At 37.4% G+C, this 17345-nt stretch overlaps 2 protein-coding genes across 2 annotated transcripts; one reads left to right on the forward strand and one right to left on the reverse strand.

The window, feature by feature from the left end:
- The first annotated feature begins 3686 nt into the window (after positions 1-3686).
- LOC147540466 (F-box protein CPR1-like) lies at positions 3687-10424 on the forward strand. The gene is made up of 2 exons (XM_086643225.1): positions 3687-4509; positions 9993-10424. The coding sequence occupies exons 1-2, from the start codon at positions 3687-3689 to the stop codon at positions 10403-10405; spliced, it is 1236 nt and encodes a 411-aa protein (XP_086499351.1). The 3' UTR covers positions 10406-10424.
- Positions 10425-11318: 894 nt separating this feature from the next.
- LOC147540467 (protein neprosin-like) lies at positions 11319-15401 on the reverse strand. The gene is made up of 7 exons (XM_086638907.1): positions 14756-15401; positions 14244-14330; positions 13854-14117; positions 13590-13754; positions 13066-13119; positions 12821-12967; positions 11319-11978 (listed from the first exon to the last, which is right to left on the reverse strand). The coding sequence occupies exons 1-7, from the start codon at positions 14927-14929 to the stop codon at positions 11601-11603; spliced, it is 1269 nt and encodes a 422-aa protein (XP_086495033.1). The 5' UTR covers positions 14930-15401; the 3' UTR covers positions 11319-11600.
- Between the last annotated feature and the right edge of the window lie 1944 nt (positions 15402-17345).

The raw sequence follows: 17345 nt of genomic DNA on the forward strand, positions 1-17345 counted from the left end.
AATCAAATGTCACCCAATTGTTGCTAGATAAACTTTCATTTTTTTTCATTTTTATTTTTATTTTTTTATTTTTGAGAAATCGACTACGATTTACATTAGTCGTTTACAAGACATTGATACATCGAGATGATGTGATAAGCACGATAACTGCCGAGATACTACTGGGCCTAAAGGTCGACGAATTAAATGGCGTATAGCTTGACGAATGAAATGACTTAAAGCCTACATAAACTAGTTTATTTATACCCAAGTTCAATATTCATGAATTTGCATTTCTGTGAGATCAAACCTGGGACCTCTGCATTGCAGAGTATATGGACTGACCAACTGGGCTAGATTGACTTTTATTAAGACACCCAAAAAGGCTAGAGAACAAAAAAAATCAGGCAGATTCTAAGCAGAAATCTCATGTGGATTACCCTGGTTCGTCTATTTGATAATTATGATCTAGTAAACAGTAAATCACAACAAATAACATGAGATTTTTTTTAAAGTCTGTCTGATTTTTCTTGCTCTCTAACATTTCTAGAGGTTGACTTGATTCCACCTCTTCAACTTGCTCGCAAAATAAGTTTTTTCTCCACTTTATAATATAGGGATAAGGTTCCGAGCTTCCTTATGTCTCTCTACAACTCTTTTAGCTCTTGCTATAGTGGGTTGTCGCCTTCAGTATATTATGTATATCGTATCTACGTAATAGTAAAATGATGCCTTTATTGAAGAATACATTTAAGAGGGAAACAAAGAAAATAAGGATTGTTCCACATTGGTTTATCCATTATTTTGGTAAACATCGTTTCATCCAAATGGAATATGTAGGAAGAATTCGGATATTCAAAATGACAATCGTGTGTATCCCCTTGAGTTTCGATATACAAAACCTTGAAAACTTTTGAAAATTTCAAAATAGGGAGTCAAATAGGTGGGTTAAGAGGGGGAGGATTATTCTTTTTGAATTGTTCAGCGTGGTGCCTCGAATCCTTGACCTTTAAAGTGAAAGACTATATTTTTTAGAAAATGAATTGGGAACTCCCTAGGGATGCTCCCCAAGTGTACTCCCCCTCACAATGACAAGGTCATTTTGGTCTTTTCATGGTTTTGTCAGAGTGAAAAGACCATTTTGTTTGCTTCAAACTATTTAAATTTACACAAAGTTCCATTAGTCAAATTTCGATAATGAAAAAAAAAATTAAACAAAACAAAGAAATTATGCAAACCCAAGGCAGAAATCTTATGTGGCTAGTTTTTCCACGTTCGTGCTTTCGATAAGGCCAACACTTTGGGGAAAGCAAAATAGTTTCCGGGGGTGTGAAGACTTGGTAAAAAATTGGTCAATTTTGTTTGACAATTTTCTTTTGTAAGTTGTTATAGGAAAATAAAAACCTCCACCTCACCTCTCTCTCTCTCTCTCCCCACCTCACCTCTATCTCTCTCCCCACCCCTCTCTCTGTTATCAGAATAAGTAGGATTCGATGTTTTGAATGAGTATCTTTATATATGTAATAGTTTTCGCAAAGTTAGTACTGTGTATGGCTAATGAAGGAGTACAGGGCGAGTGAATCTTGGTCTAAATTGTTTACCGTTCTCAAAGACAGGGTTATTCGAACAATTTCGCCAATCAAGTGTTTCAAAAATGGTGATGTATTGTTCGAGGGAGATGGAAAGGACTTACTTTTATATGACAATCAGAAAAAAAAAAAACTACAATCTCTAAGGTAAAGGACATCCAACATAGTTTTGAACCTTTGATTTGTTTCTGTAGTTTAGTTTCACTAAATTCTGGAACTAATTTGAAGAAAATATTGTATAACGGGGAGAAGACAAGAAGAAAAAGCTTAGTTACAGGAATATATCGAAGATATGGATTGAAAACTTGATTTGAAGAAAATATTATATAACGGGGATCAACAGAAGACTAGAAGAAGCTTAATTACAGGAATATATCTCGCTTAATTACAGGAATATATCTCATTTTCCTCTTACTTATGTTATCGTAGAGATATAATGATACAATACTTTATGACAAATGCTAAAAAAAATGTGTATAATTGCATAACAATGCTAGTTACTCCAACATCTTCTTTTGGTCAAATAGCTAAAAGAATGTGTCTTTTTTTTTCGGAGGTGTTGCTAAGCGATTTAATTAGTCACTTGACAATAGAAAAAATAATATATCTCTGTATGATATAATAAGAAAACTTGAAAACGATATATTTTCTACCGAAGAAGTCTTTTGCGATAAATAATTTTTTTTCCCCTCTACCAAGGAGAAATTTTGTCTCTTACTTGTTTACTTTCTTTTGTATTTCTTCCTGGAAGTGCTATTTAGTGATTTAAGGCATTTTTTAGTTGGATCTATTAAAGGCTTCCTGGGTTGCGGAGTGGCTACTCGCACCCAGGAGAGGAGATTGACCTTAATCAATCTCATGTGGCCCCAAACACCTATTGATATCTGGGTATAAAGGACATGGATCGGCCTGTCTTAGAGCAAAAGCAAGGGCTCAGACTCAGGCCAATCTGAGCCCTTGTTTTGGCTCTTAGACTGACCAACCCGAGGGTATCTTCTGTGAGAATAGTCTCACATTGGACAATGGGTATCTAGCAACCAAGAATATAAGGTCTAGGTCCTCTCCACTCATTGCCAATTGGTTTTGAGTTGGATGACCACAAACTTAACATGGTATCAGAGCTAGGCCCACACGTGATAGGCTTAAAAGGCACACGTGTTCCACGTCACCCGTAAAGAAAAAAAACACACGTGTTAGGCTCAAAGAACACCACACGTGAGGGGGCGTGTGGGAATAGTCTCACATGGGAGAATGAGTAACTAGCAACCAAGAATATAAAGTATAGGTCCTCTCCAGTCATTGTCAATTGGTTTTGAGTTGGATGGTCACAAACTTAACATCTTCAAGAAAGAACTTTGAGCTGCTATCTTGTCTTAACTTTACTTCAAGACAATTACTCTGAATTTGTTATTAAATAGGTATGTCAAATTCTGACCTAATTTGATTGTTCGATATTAGATATAAATATGATTTGTGTTTTAGGGTTCGGAACACTCAAATTACTTGTTTTAGGTGTGATGCCCCAAGTCCTAGCAGTTATCGATATTGTCCCCGCTTTAGACACCTCACACATGTGTGGGGTTTTGTTCTTGGTGAAGGCTCCACGAGCCCCTCAAAAGGCATCGACATTTACCAAGTTTGAGCGTACACCTATAACCCAGCCTCCGGACACTCTCGTGGGCGATGTGGGACTATCACATTAGGATTTTTATATTTGAAATCTTCATTAATGTTTCACGGTGGTTCTTTAACATGATGATGATGATACGGAGAAGAAGAAAAAAAATCAAAAGGGGTCAGGCGCCTGGGTGCCTAGCCTAAGTCGTACCAGCGTTAATAAGCCACCCGACCCTATTTCTCCGAGTGTCTTTACCCGCCCCTTTTTACTTAGCAATATCCTACTAATGTATTGGGTGGTGTAGTCCGGTAGAGGTAAGGGTTTATGGAAGAAAAAATTAGTAGTTTCTAAAATATATAGACAAAGACTTGTATTAGGAATCCTAATTCTTGACAACAAATATGTATATATATAATATATATATATCTTTGGCACATAATCAAACTGTTGAGTACCTCTCATATCTCTCTCTGATCATGTGTAGTTTCTAAAAGGTTAAGATGATGAAGAAGAAGATGAAAACAGGAGGAGGGTTTTGTTCGATCCCTGACGAAATAATTACGACTAACATTCTTGTGAGGTTACCCGTAAAATCTATCTTATCATTAAAGTCAGTATGCAAAAATTGGTACTCTTTATTCTCTGACCCTTATTTCATTAAACTTTACTATAATCATGCCATTCAAGAAGACAAATTTATTCTCATTCTCAGATATTATACCAGATTAAACTATATCGATTCTGGTTCATTAGTGGCATCTAGTACTAATAAACTTCTTGACCTTACCCATTACCCATTTATCTCTTTTCCACTTGATTTTCGATTTGTGGGTTCTTGTTATGGTTTGGTTTGCTTCACTCGTGATAGTTATCTTGTTGGAGCTAATCATAGTAAATATTACCTTTGGAACCCATTCACTGATGAATGCAGACTACTACCTTCACCAAATTGTGGTACTTTACTTCGTTCTACGGATATTGTCTCGTATGGGTTCGGTTTCTATTATGATTCCAACCTTGACGATTACAAGCTATTGAAAATACAAAGCATATGGACTCGCCATGGTGTGGATTATAGCGAGGCAATACTCTATACTTTAGGCTCCAATTCATGGAAACAACTTTTTCAAAACATACCATACAAAATCATTCACACTCTTCACGGTTTACTTGTTAATGGAGCTCTTCATTGGATGGCAACTATGTGTTCTAAACGTCATAATGCTATAGTTTCCTTTGATGTGGTTGCCGAAAGGTTCAAGGAAGTTGTGATAGTCGGTGGGAGAATCCAAAATTGGAAGTTGCTCAAAATTCAAATGGTAGGCATGTCGGTGGATTGAAGAGGCAGTTTCTAAATCAATTGGAAGCATGGCTATAGGCGGTTCCAATTTGTAATTGGCACTAATATTTAGAAACTAAGTTTCTATTATTGGGCTTGTTATGACGGTGGATACCATATATAAATAGGGGGTTTGAGTGCTTGTAATTCACACCAACACAAACACAACTCTTCTTTAGAGAGAGCTAGAGAGAGAGCATTGGGCTTGTTATGACGGTGGATACCATATATAAATAGGGGGTTTGAGTGCTTGTAATTCACACCAACACAAACACAACTCTTCTTTAGAGAGAGCTAGAGAGAGAGCAAGTAAGAGAGATTTTTTGTTCATAGTTTTGAGCGGTGTTAAATTTCTCGGTCGTCGAAGATTTAGTATAGAAGGTTAATTACTATACGGTACCATCTTGGGACGAACTTGCGGATTGTGTTAGTCATCTTCATCTATCCTTCAATAAAGATTTCTTGTTCGCCCGAGGACGTAGGCTTTAAAGCCGAACCTCGTTAAATTCTGTTCGCATATTTGATTTTGACTTAGCTTTTCGATTAATCTTCATAATCGGATCAATTTCTAGGATAGGTTCGATAGCTTCCGCGACTTTTAGTTTTAACAATTGGTATCAGAGCCTTGTTGAGATTGAACGAAGAGAAGATGGGATCGAGAAGTGGTACGGTCAAATCAGGGAAATATGAGATAGAGAAGTTCAATGGGAAAAACGATTTTTCTTATTGGCGGATGCAGATGAAGAATCTGTTAATCTCGCAGAAATTACACAAGACGTTGACGGGAAAGAAACCAGGAGATATGTCAGATGAGGATTGGGAGGAGTTAGATCTCGAAGCACGGGCCACCATTATGTTGTGTCTTGAGAGGGACGTGGCGTTCCTAGTAGACGGAGAAGCAACGGCGGCGGGTGTGTGGTTAAAGCTAGAAAGCAGTTTCATGACGAAAACTTTAACGAATCGGGTCTACTTAAAATCCAAATTATTCACATGTAGAATGGAAGAGGGTTCTTCTATTCAGGAATATGTGAATAGGTTTGACAGGATTATCTCAGATTTGAAGGATATTGATGTTAAGGTTGAGGATGAGGACCAAGCCCTCATATTGTTACTTTCATTACCTAAATCCTATGAGAACCTTGTTCAAACTTTGATGCTTGTTGGTGATAGTCTAACCATGGAAGAGACGAGAAATTCGCTATTAGCGGATGACCTTCGTAAGGTTGCTACTAGCAGTATGGCGTCGGGTGGAGTAGACAAGGAACAAGCACAAGGGTTGTTTGTAACAAGGGGGAGGAGTAATGAAAGAGGAAAGGGAAAGGGCGGGAAATCTAGATCCAAATCTAGAGGCTCTTTCAAGAAAACGTGCTTTAGTTGTGGTGAGCTTGGCCACTTTAAAGCGGCTTGTCCAAAGAGAAAGTTGAAGCAAAAGAACGAAGGCTACAAGGAGAAACAAGAGATGCAAGAGGCGGGATATGTGTCAGAAGAGGCGGACGAATGTTTCTCGGTGACAGAGGTGTCTGAGAAGATCTTCGATAAGTGGATGCTTGATTCAGGGGCGTCACACCATATGTGCCCAAATAGGGAGTTGTTTACTACCTATAGGAGTATAGATGGTGGTACAGTTATACTGGGTGATGATAGTATAAGTAAAACTGTGGGACTCGGAACAATACGGATCAAGATGCACGATGGAGTGGTGAGAACATTGACGGACGTAAGACACATACCCGATTTGCGGAAAAATCTAATTTCCCTTGGTGTGTTGGAGCGGAACGGCTGTAAGATAATTATAGAGAATGGCTCCATAAAAGTCGTTAAGGGTTCTTTGGTGGTAATGAGAGGTACTCGTTACGGTAATTTATACAAACTTTTGGGGACAACAATTACGGGAGATGTAGCAGTAGGAATCAGTGGAAGAGATCCAACGGCTAGTACGAGGCTTTGGCATATGCGCCTTGGGCATATGTCAGAAAAGGGTCTATCTTTGATGTGCGGGAAAGGCTTGTTGAAGGACATGAAGAAGCCTTGCATGGAGTTTTGTGAGCATTGTGTGTTCGGGAAGGCACACAGGGTGACGTTCTCTACAAGCAAGCACAGGAGCAAAGAGGTGTTAGACTACGTACACACCGATGTCTGGGGACCGGAAAAGTTACCTTCCAAGGGTGGTTCCAGGTATTTTGTTACATTCGTTGATGATCATTCGAGATTTGTCTGGCTTTATTTTCTGAAGCATAAGAATGAGGTATTCAACACGTTCCTGGTGTGGAAAGCAATGGTTGAGAACAAAACTGGTCGAAAGCTGAAGACGTTAAGGTCGGATAATGGGACCGAGTACACGGATGGGGCATTCAAGGAGTTTTGTAATCAGGAAGGCATTGTGAGGCACTGGACAGTAGTAAACACACCTCAGCAGAATGGAATCGCAGAGAGATTGAACCGTACACTACTTGAGAAGGCTAGATGTATGCGCTCCAATTCGGGACTAGGCGTAGAATGGTGGGCAGAATCTGTTGCTACAGCTTGTTATATTGTGAACAGGTCTCCACATTCTTCTTTAGATGGCGGCATACCTTACGAGGTGTGGTCAGGTGAACATGCAGATTACGGGAGACTTAAGGTTTTCGGTTGTACGGCCTATTACCATGTTAAAGGTAACAAACTTGACAATAGAGCAAAGAAGACAATTTTCTTAGGATATGCTACAGGAGTCAAGGGTTATCGGCTATGGTGTACGGAAGACAAGAAGTTTGTAATCAGCAGAGATGTGGTGTTTGATGAGTCATCTATTGTAGCTATGGCGAAAGCTACGGTGCCTAGTTGTGGTGATGTTGGGTCTACTAAAGCTCAAGTAGTGGAAGTAGAAGCCGAAGACCAACGGGTTTCTAGGAATCATGATCAGGTGGAGCATCAGGATAATACTCAGGATGAGAAAATTGATGAACCCGGTCATGAGGAGGTTCAAGGGGAAGGTACACAAGTTTTACAACAACAACAGCAGGATGTTTCGGTACACACTAGGCCGAAACGGTTATATAAGCCGGTACAGAGGTTAGGGTCAGACAAACCTCTTAGGCATTATGGGCAGGCAAATCTTGTTGAATATGCACTCTCGGTGGAAGACGACGAGCCGGTCACCTTCAAACAAGCTATTACCGCGGAGGATAGAGAGAGTTGGTTGGTTGCTATGCAAGAAGAGATGGAGTCTCTTCACAAGAACAAGACATGGGAGGTTGTCCCATTGCCCGAAGGTAAGTCTGTTATTGGTTGTAAATGGGTGTACAAGAAGAAAGATGATTCTTCCGAGATCAAGGGTACAAGGTATAAGGCAAGACTAGTGGCCAAGGGTTATGCACAGAAAGAAGGGGTCGACTACAATGAGATTTTCTCACCAGTCGTGAAACATACTTCTATTCGGGTGCTATTGAGTATTGTTGCTCACAGTGATCTTGAGCTGGAACAACTCGATGTTAAAACCGCCTTCTTGCACGGAGATTTGGAAGAAGAAATTTATATGGCTCAACCAGAGGGATACAAGGTTGAGGGCAAAGAAAATCAAGTATGTCGTTTGAGGAAATCTCTTTACGGATTGAAACAATCCCCTCGCCAATGGTACAAACGATTTGATTTTTTCATGCTAAAGCATGGTTTTCGCAGAAGTGACTATGATTGTTGTGTATACATCAAGAAACTTCGCGAAGGTGACTTTATTTATCTCCTTTTGTATGTGGATGACATGCTTATTGCTTCTCGAAGCATGGTGGAGATAGATAAGTTGAAATCTCAACTCAGTCAAGAGTTTGAGATGAAAGACATGGGCGCTGCAAAGAAGATACTGGGAATGGAGATTAAGAGAGAGCGGTCAAGTAAGAAACTGTACTTGAATCAGAAAGGTTACATCGAACGAGTAGTTTCTCGATTTGGGATGCAGAATGCGAAGGCGGTGTCAACACCTTTGGCACCACACTTCAGGCTCTCGGGAAAACAATCTCCCACTACTACGGTGGAGAAGGATCATATGGATCGTGTACCGTATGCTAGTGCAGTTGGCAGTTTGATGTACGCTATGGTGTGTACTCGTCCGGATATTTCACAGGCGGTCAGTGTTGTTAGTAGGTTTATGGCAAACCCGGGGAAGACACATTGGGAAGCTGTGAAGTGGGTCTTGAGGTACTTGAAGGGTACTGTTGATACGGGTTTGTGCTTTGGTGGAGACACATGTCAGGTAAGCGGTTATGTTGACTCGGATTATGCTGGCGATCTAGATAGAAGACGATCTACTACTGGTTATGTGTTTAAGGTACATGGTGCTCCAGTTAGTTGGCGATCGATGTTACAATCTACAGTTGCGTTATCTACTACGGAGGCCGAGTATATGGCTATGGCCGAGGGTGTGAAGGAAGCATTGTGGTTGTGGGGTCTTCTGGATGATCTGGGGATTAAGCAAGAGTGTGTGGATGTATGGTGTGATAGTCAAAGTGCGATCCACTTGGCGAAGAATCAGGTTCACCATGCTCGCACTAAGCATATCGATGTCAGGTATCACTTTGTACGAGATGTCATAGAGGAAGGTGATGTTTCTCTCATGAAGGTACACACAGATGAGAATCCCGCGGACATGTTGACTAAAGTGGTGACGTGTAGCAAGTTTCAGCATTGTCTGGAATTGCTGCAAATCGGCTCGTGTTAAGTTGCCCGAAAGGGCGTAATGGCGACAAGGTAATCTTTATGTGAAGGGTTGGTAGAACTACGGTAGGCTTGATCCTGTAAAAGGGTACGTAGGCAACCATGGTCATATGGTGCAGTCGGATGAAGTTACAAGAAGCAGATATATCTTACAAGGAGTATCCTGGTGTTCGTCCAAAATTTGAAGTATATCAAATTGTGTACGAGGTGGAGAATTGTGATAGTCGGTGGGAGAATCCAAAATTGGAAGTTGCTCAAAATTCAAATGGTAGGCATGTCGGTGGATTGAAGAGGCAGTTTCTAAATCAATTGGAAGCATGGCTATAGGCGGTTCCAATTTGTAATTGGCACTAATATTTAGAAACTAAGTTTCTATTATTGGGCTTGTTATGACGGTGGATACCATATATAAATAGGGGGTTTGAGTGCTTGTAATTCACACCAACACAAACACAACTCTTCTTTAGAGAGAGCTAGAGAGAGAGCAAGTAAGAGAGATTTTTTGTTCATAGTTTTGAGCGGTGTTAAATTTCTCGGTCGTCGAAGATTTAGTATAGAAGGTTAATTACTATACGGTACCATCTTGGGACGAACTTGCGGATTGTGTTAGTCATCTTCATCTATCCTTCAATAAAGATTTCTTGTTCGCCCGAGGACGTAGGCTTTAAAGCCGAACCTCGTTAAATTCTGTTCGCATATTTGATTTTGACTTAGCTTTTCGATTAATCTTCATAATCGGATCAATTTCTAGGATAGGTTCAATAGCTTCCGCGACTTTTAGTTTTAACAGAAGTAGCAATGCCGAAATTTTTCTTGTCAACAAACTTGTCGGAATACATAGGATTCGGTGTTGTTAATGAGTATCTTTGCATTACTGATAGTATTCGCAAGGTTAGTACTGATGTGTGGGTAATGAAAGAGTACGGGGTGAGAGAGTCTTGGACTAAACTGTTTACCATTCTCAAAGACAGGATTGTTCGAACAATTTCGCCAATCAAGTGTTTCAAAAATGGCAACATATTGTTCGAGGGAGATGGAGAGAACTTAGTTTTATATGACAAGATGAAGAAAACTACAATTTCTAAGGTAAAGGATATCGGACGTCATTTTGTACCTTTGATTTGTTTCGGTAGTTTAATTTCACTCGATTCTAGAACTAATTTGGACAAAGTAATATATAATGGGGATGAATAGAAGACGAGAAGCAGCTTAATTACAGGAATATATCGACAATATGGATTTGGAACTTGACTTCCTTAGAGTGGTTGTTCATAGCTTTACATTGTTCATAGTGTCATAATGCAAATAGATATGGAATGCATCTAAAAGTTTCAGTCTATTACTGTTTCCCTTTCCTAAACTCAACTTTCATAATGTCATAATAGATAAGGAATCTTGAGTAAGTAGTATAAAGATAGGATACTTGAATAGTTGATCACTAACTATAATTAAAAATCTTTCATAATTGCTTCATTCAACTTTTCTGAATCCATTAATTTGGTTCATTTCAAAATAGTAAAGGAAATCTAGTTAACTCAACAAAGATCTTCAAAAGCTAACTAGACATATGAACTAGCTCAAATATTCAAATTAAAGCTAAATTGTTATTTATAACACCCTAAAAGTAGAAAACATATTTACAAGTAATCCTAATACCTTAAACAAAAAAAAAAAAATCCCGACGCACGCAACGATATTGTGCCAGGGTAGCCCTGGTTTTACACAGCTAGCAATCAGATAGTTCATTTATCATCTCAAGATGATAGTAACGCGACACAAGAACCTTCATCAATATATAGACCAAGATGGGGCATTGGGTTCCATCACAACCATGACAGGGAGATATATAGACCAAGATGGGGCATTGGATTCCATCACAACCGTGATAGGGAGACCAACAAATGCAAGTTGTCGAGAATCCCCATCGGATGTATTAGATTCACCCGTCTTCATCAAGAGAGAGAAATCCACTGAATCCAACGACCGGATATCGATTCATGCCAAATTCATAGGTCTCCCAATTTTTTTTTCCATATAATTATCCTTTGATAGATGAGAATCTCCTTGGAACATTAAACAACTACTAAAGATTGTTAAGATACCAAAATTCAAGAATTTCACATGCATTCCATCAATCTATTTGACAAATAAGAAAAAGGCCTCTTTCTTTTGAGCTTTAAGAAAGTTGGCTTTCCTCCCCAATCTCTTATATTGGAGAGTTTAAAAAAGTGAATAAAAAAAGGACACAACCATCCCACTACAAAATAACATTAACCCTAACCTAAAAGAAGGGTCTAAAAGTAATAGAAAGAGAAAGAGAGGCTTTTAGAATACATTGAATGATTACAAGGAGAGAGAAGAGGGGATTAGGGTTTTGTTTTTTTTTTCTTTATGGGCAATTAGGGTTTTTGCCAGGGCCACCATAGTAAAAGTAGCTACCCCAATCACCATTATTGCCATCTTGAACATCATAACAATTGGATTGCTCAGTGAAAGTACCAATATCCTTGGGAGCTCTTAGATTATTTGATCCATCAACAACTTGAATATTTCTAAAGTAACTTGCTTTACTAAACCCTTCTTCAGGAAAATGACCACTACCCATTTGAGTAGAAGTGTGTTGTCCATCTGGTTGTGAATTCACAACTTCACCTCCCCATTCAATCATGGATGCACTATCTGCTAAATACGAGAAGAGAAATGATGGCCAATAACCTAATACATATCCATTCCCAAATTGCATCCACCAATGTCCCTCTTTTGGATCCTACACACCACAAAAACAAAAACTAATCAATAACACATCAATTAACAAATGTCAAAAACTCTTCCTTTTTCGTTTGATACCGTAAGATTCGAACTCTGGTCTCTGTATCGGCGGAAACTAAAAGGCCTCACTAGGGAAGGGTGCTCAACCTCTTAAGAGGAGCACCACACTCCGACTCACTACTAATGTGAGATTGTTTACAACAACACACACTTTTTACCACATGCTTCACAAATTTCTTTATTTTTATCAAGGAAATGCTAAACAAACCATCAATGTAGCTCAGTAGTTAGACGAGTCACTAAATCAAAACGAACGACTCAGATTTATAATTGTCTAACTAGTGGACTGAAATTGACAGGTTGAATAGCAACTCCCTTTTTACTAAGTGAGTCATCTCTCTTTTGGGTTCTACTTCAACCCAATTAAACAAATAAAAGAATTAGTCAAATAACAAAGATCAAGATTCAACTCTGTTCAAAATTAACAAATGTCAGAGTTTTTACATGATTTCTTTATCTCTTTCTATATTTTTTAATTCTTTTAACCTAAGTGGCTGGGTATACTTTTTGTATTGAGTTTGGTGTTCACTTTAACAAAAAAAAAATAACCAATTAAACAAATCAAAGAATTAGTCAAATAACAGAGATGAAGTTGCAAATCCTGCATAAAATGAACAAATGTCAGAGTTTTTGCATGCTTCCTTCATCTGTCATATCTGTCTTGTTTTTTTCTTATAATTTTCAACATGGGGTTGTTCAGATTTTATCTCTCTAAAAATGGGTTATGGTTTCAGAATGGCAGTAGTACTATTTTGGAATTTAGAGTTTGGTGTTTGTTACCTTCCAAACAAGTATACTGATATCATATTGAGAACCATGGTAACCAGATACAGGAAAGATGCTTGCACCCATTGCTATTTCACTATTGATTTGAATAAACCCTGAGCAAAGAAGATTATAACATCCAGTTGCTTGATATGCATCACTCTGTATCAAAAAATGGAAACCCATTAAAGATGTGATAGATTAAAAAGAGAAAATCTAAGAACAAAATAACATGGAGAGAGACAGAGAGAGAGAATTACAGTCCAGTATGTAAAGAGTCTTGTGTTGTTATCTCCATATAGATCTGGGCTAACCTGTTTTTTTTTCAATCAAGAATAGATAAATCAAAACTAACATCCAAATATAAGTAAAAAAAGGAGAGATTTTTAATGGTTTTGATTCTTAAAGTTTTGTTTATGGGTTTTCGAATAAGAGTTCATAGAACAAAACCATCAAAATATGAGTAAATGGAAAACCTTTAGTATGTTTTAGCGCATAGAAATGGAATGTCATTACCACGAATCACAATCCTTAATGTCGTTTCGTGCAAGAGAATGCACGAGGAATCACATTTTCTCAAGAAATACTAATCCTCCCCATGGGAGAAAAACCAATGCCCAGAGGTAAGTAGATTTGCAATTTTCTTTTCCAACAATCTTATGAACAACCAAACAATACAAGAGTACTAAAGTATCACGATTACGAAGAATTACATAATTAAAAATAGTATTGATAATCACATTCTTTTCCTACGTCAAACATGGCTTGAGAGGGTTAAAATTACCTGCCAACCAGCTTCAATGCTATTGAGATCTTCACCAAAAGAACCACCCAAGATCCAAATTTGGGACAAACTAAACTCATTTGATTGTTGGATTTTGGGTTCCCAAACATTAATAGTAGCTTTTGCTCCATAATATTTATCTCCTTCAACATAAGCAATTGCATGCTACTCACATTTCACAAAAAGATAGAGTGAGAAATTGAACAAAAATAGTGAGAGGAAATGAACCAATGAAGAGAGAGAGAGAGAAGGCTTTCTTCTTACTTGATGACCACTTTCATTAATGAGATCAGGAGCAGCAGACCTAGGTTTAGGAATGGTTCTATGTTTCTTCCTACCATATCTTTTAACAGAACTAGCTCTTAAAATATCTTCACTTTTTGTTCTTCTAATGGGTATTGTTCCCTCTGGGCATTTTCCATTAATATGCCATAGTTGAGTAATGGGTGATTTTGATTTCTCTTCCTCATTTGAAAGGATTTTGTTTTCATCATCATATAAACCTTCTGGATGATAAGATGGTCTAATCTGAAAAAAAAAAAACCATTAAAATTCTTCAATATCAATTATCAAACCTTCTAAATCAAGAAAAAGGAAGAAAATTGGAACAAAAAGTAAAAAAATTTTAGAGAGAGGGAAAGTAATCAACCAGACCTGAATTGTGTGGTTTTGGAGAAATGGGTGATCAAAGGCTGGTTGGTGAGAAAGATGAACACAGTCTATTATATCTCCATCTGGGCTCTAAAAATCTCAAAAAACGGAAGAAATTTAGGAATCAAATACTCAAATCTCAAAAAAACAGAAGAAAAATTGGGGAAAAACTTAGATGAACACAAAAACTAAGAAAATCTCAAATAATTAGGAAATAATGAGAAAAATTGAGTACAAAAAATTCAAATTTGAGGAAATCATAACCCATTTATGAAAAATCACAACCAATTGATGAAAAATCATAACCCATTTATGAAAAAAGTAAATCCCAGTACAAAATAAAGAAAGGAAGAAAGAGATCAACAAGCCTTTGTTGAATGTCTATTAAAGTAAACAAAAACCCTAACTGGAGAAAGAAAATTAGAAGAAACCCATCATTTATTTCCTAAAAATTACTTCAAAAAACAAGAAGAAGAAGCAAAAAAAGGGGGTTAAAGAGAGAAGAAAAATGGAACCTTGATGGTCTTAACAGAAGGTTTATTCAACCGATTCAAGTGTTTCTGAACTTCAAGCTTCTGTCTTGAAATACCCATTCGACCAGAACAACTCAATGGCAACAACAACAACAACATCAAAGAGAAAAATAATCTCATCACCATTGTTACCCTACTAATCTCACTACCACCCATAATGAAGAACAATAAAACCCTAAATCCAAAACCAGATGAAACCCAAGTTCAAAAACAACTAAATTTCTCTTCCAACACCATCTACAAGTGATTTTACACAGTTCTACTCCCTCCCCACTGTCTCTTTCTCTCTCTAAAAACTAGAACTAATAGTAGAAAGAAATCTTTCCCCCAAATAATTCTCAAATAAAGGAGTGATTGTGGGGGGGTTTGGGTAGCTGAATAAATCCAATAGAAATCGGCGACGGTGGTGTGTCTACTAGTTTGTTTCTCTCTCTCTCTCTCTAAAATTTCTGGGTTCACACGGGTTTAGAGAGAGAAAGTGAAAATGAGAGGAGAGGAGGAAATTGATGCGTCGGTTAATGTAAAACGGAGAGAGGGGGGGACTGAGAGTTTGTCGTTTTTAAAAAGGAAGGGAGAAAGTGGCCGTTGCTTCCCTCTTCACTTTCTCTAAAAACTCCCCAACTTCTTCACCTTTTTACCTTTTTGCACCCTTTACTATTTTTCAGTTTGAAAAGTAACTTCAACTACTAGTGTTAGATTACATAGTTACCCTTGTCAACACGTGACCCTTTTTCACATGATCATTACTAGCTGAAAATACTTTTATACTTTTACATAGTTCTAAGATCTTAGAAATTGCCAGTTTGGTTTCTAGAGGAAGTGAAATCTATTGTTATTGACTTCGGATTATAAGTACATAAAAATGTTTGTCAATAACAAAAAAAAGTATATAAAAATGATTATCGGATTTTAGACTTCTTTAGTATGTTGTTGAACTTTAAGCAGTATTTATGCTTATCACATCTTGTTGATGTATCAATGTCCTTAATGACTATTGCTAAAAAAAAAATTGTTGTCCATATTCATAAAAAAAGATCAACAAAATGTCATGCCAACATATGTTTGGTCAGTCGGTTCTCCATCTGTTTCAAAAATCTAGATTACGAGTCCAATTTACGTTGGAGGCGAAATCCAATTCTTGGGGTCCATGTATTTGAATCAATAAAATCACTCATATAGGGGGTGGGAATCGTGCGAGTATGGGTGCTCGTGGGTCCTTGAAGCGTTGGGCTGAGCGGATCGAACACTAAGTCCTTCTTCTATCAGAGTACGTGGGTTTATCAGGCAGGCTTTTTTGGAGATACCTCTACCATTGTCCGTCCAAGCACATCGGGTAAATCAATATATACATATATATTTAGTACTCCCTCCGTCCCAAAAAGAATGACCTATTTTGAAACCCCAACTTATTAAGGGAACATCATTAATTGGTGTTTGACTTTCAAAAATAACATGGTTTTTCCAATTGTATCCTCGTTAACTATTATAATTTACAATGAAAAAGTTGAACTTACTTTTAAATAAAGTTGTCATTAAATTTATAGTAGTGGGTATTATTGGAAATAGCGAAAAGTTTCTTTCTTTATTTTTAGAAATAGGACACTAAAATGGGACAAACCAAAATAGAAATTAGGTCATTCTTTTTGGGACTGAGGGAGTATAAGATAAGATAATTATTTTCCGACAATTTCAATCTCAAACATCCCTAATATCTGTTCACAAAATAATGTACCATTTATAAAGTACACTTGATAACTTGTCTTATTATCGGTTTGTAACCATGAAAAATCTTGACTATAATCTTGACTGTTAGATTGAACTACTGATACACTAGGGCAAAGAACAATTAGTTTTTTGATCCACCAATGCTTCAAATCACCATTAAATCAAATCCACTTCTCCCTCTCCTAATCTTCAAATTACATAACTACATTGGTTTTATTTTATAGGAGGGGTCTTTTGACAGACAATTTCAAACTTGAAGATCACCCACTTCTTCATGCAATGTGTTATTCACCCTAAGATTTGTTCAAAACAAGTTGATCAAGTAGCAAGTACGTACAAACAATGGCAAATTTGAAGTTGTTTATCACCCAGTTCTTTCTTTTTTATCTCCTTTCAGTAAAAAGTCGTCGGTCGGAGTTCTTTCTATCTGTCTCTAGCTTCTTTTTCTTCTCTTTTCTTATCTCTCTCTTTAAGCTCTCCGGCAAAAGGGAGCCCTTTCGCCGGAGAGTTCAGAGAAAAAAAAAAAATTTATTTTTAATTAAGTCATCGGCTGTAAATTATCTGTCACTGATTGTTATCCGATGAAAGAGGCCTTTAACAACATTGTCCTTAACAAGTTTGGACATTGCTTATTAAACTCCTAATCATCTCTACGAAAAGAATTAATGTCTTATATTTTACCCTAAACAAAAGTCAAATTTCATACTTACAACTATCCAATTCTTTCAACAACAAAAAAAAAAAAAAACTACACAATTCTGAGACACATAAATCAAGAATTACTTCATGGTTTATTATCGAAAAGAGACAGCATCTAAGTTTGGGTGGTCAAACTGGAGTTAGGTTT

This window comes from Eschscholzia californica, unplaced genomic scaffold (assembly GCF_041429995.1).
Source record: "Eschscholzia californica isolate CP2 unplaced genomic scaffold, dmEscCali1.0.p SCAF_5, whole genome shotgun sequence".
Taxonomy (NCBI): domain Eukaryota; kingdom Viridiplantae; phylum Streptophyta; class Magnoliopsida; order Ranunculales; family Papaveraceae; genus Eschscholzia; species Eschscholzia californica.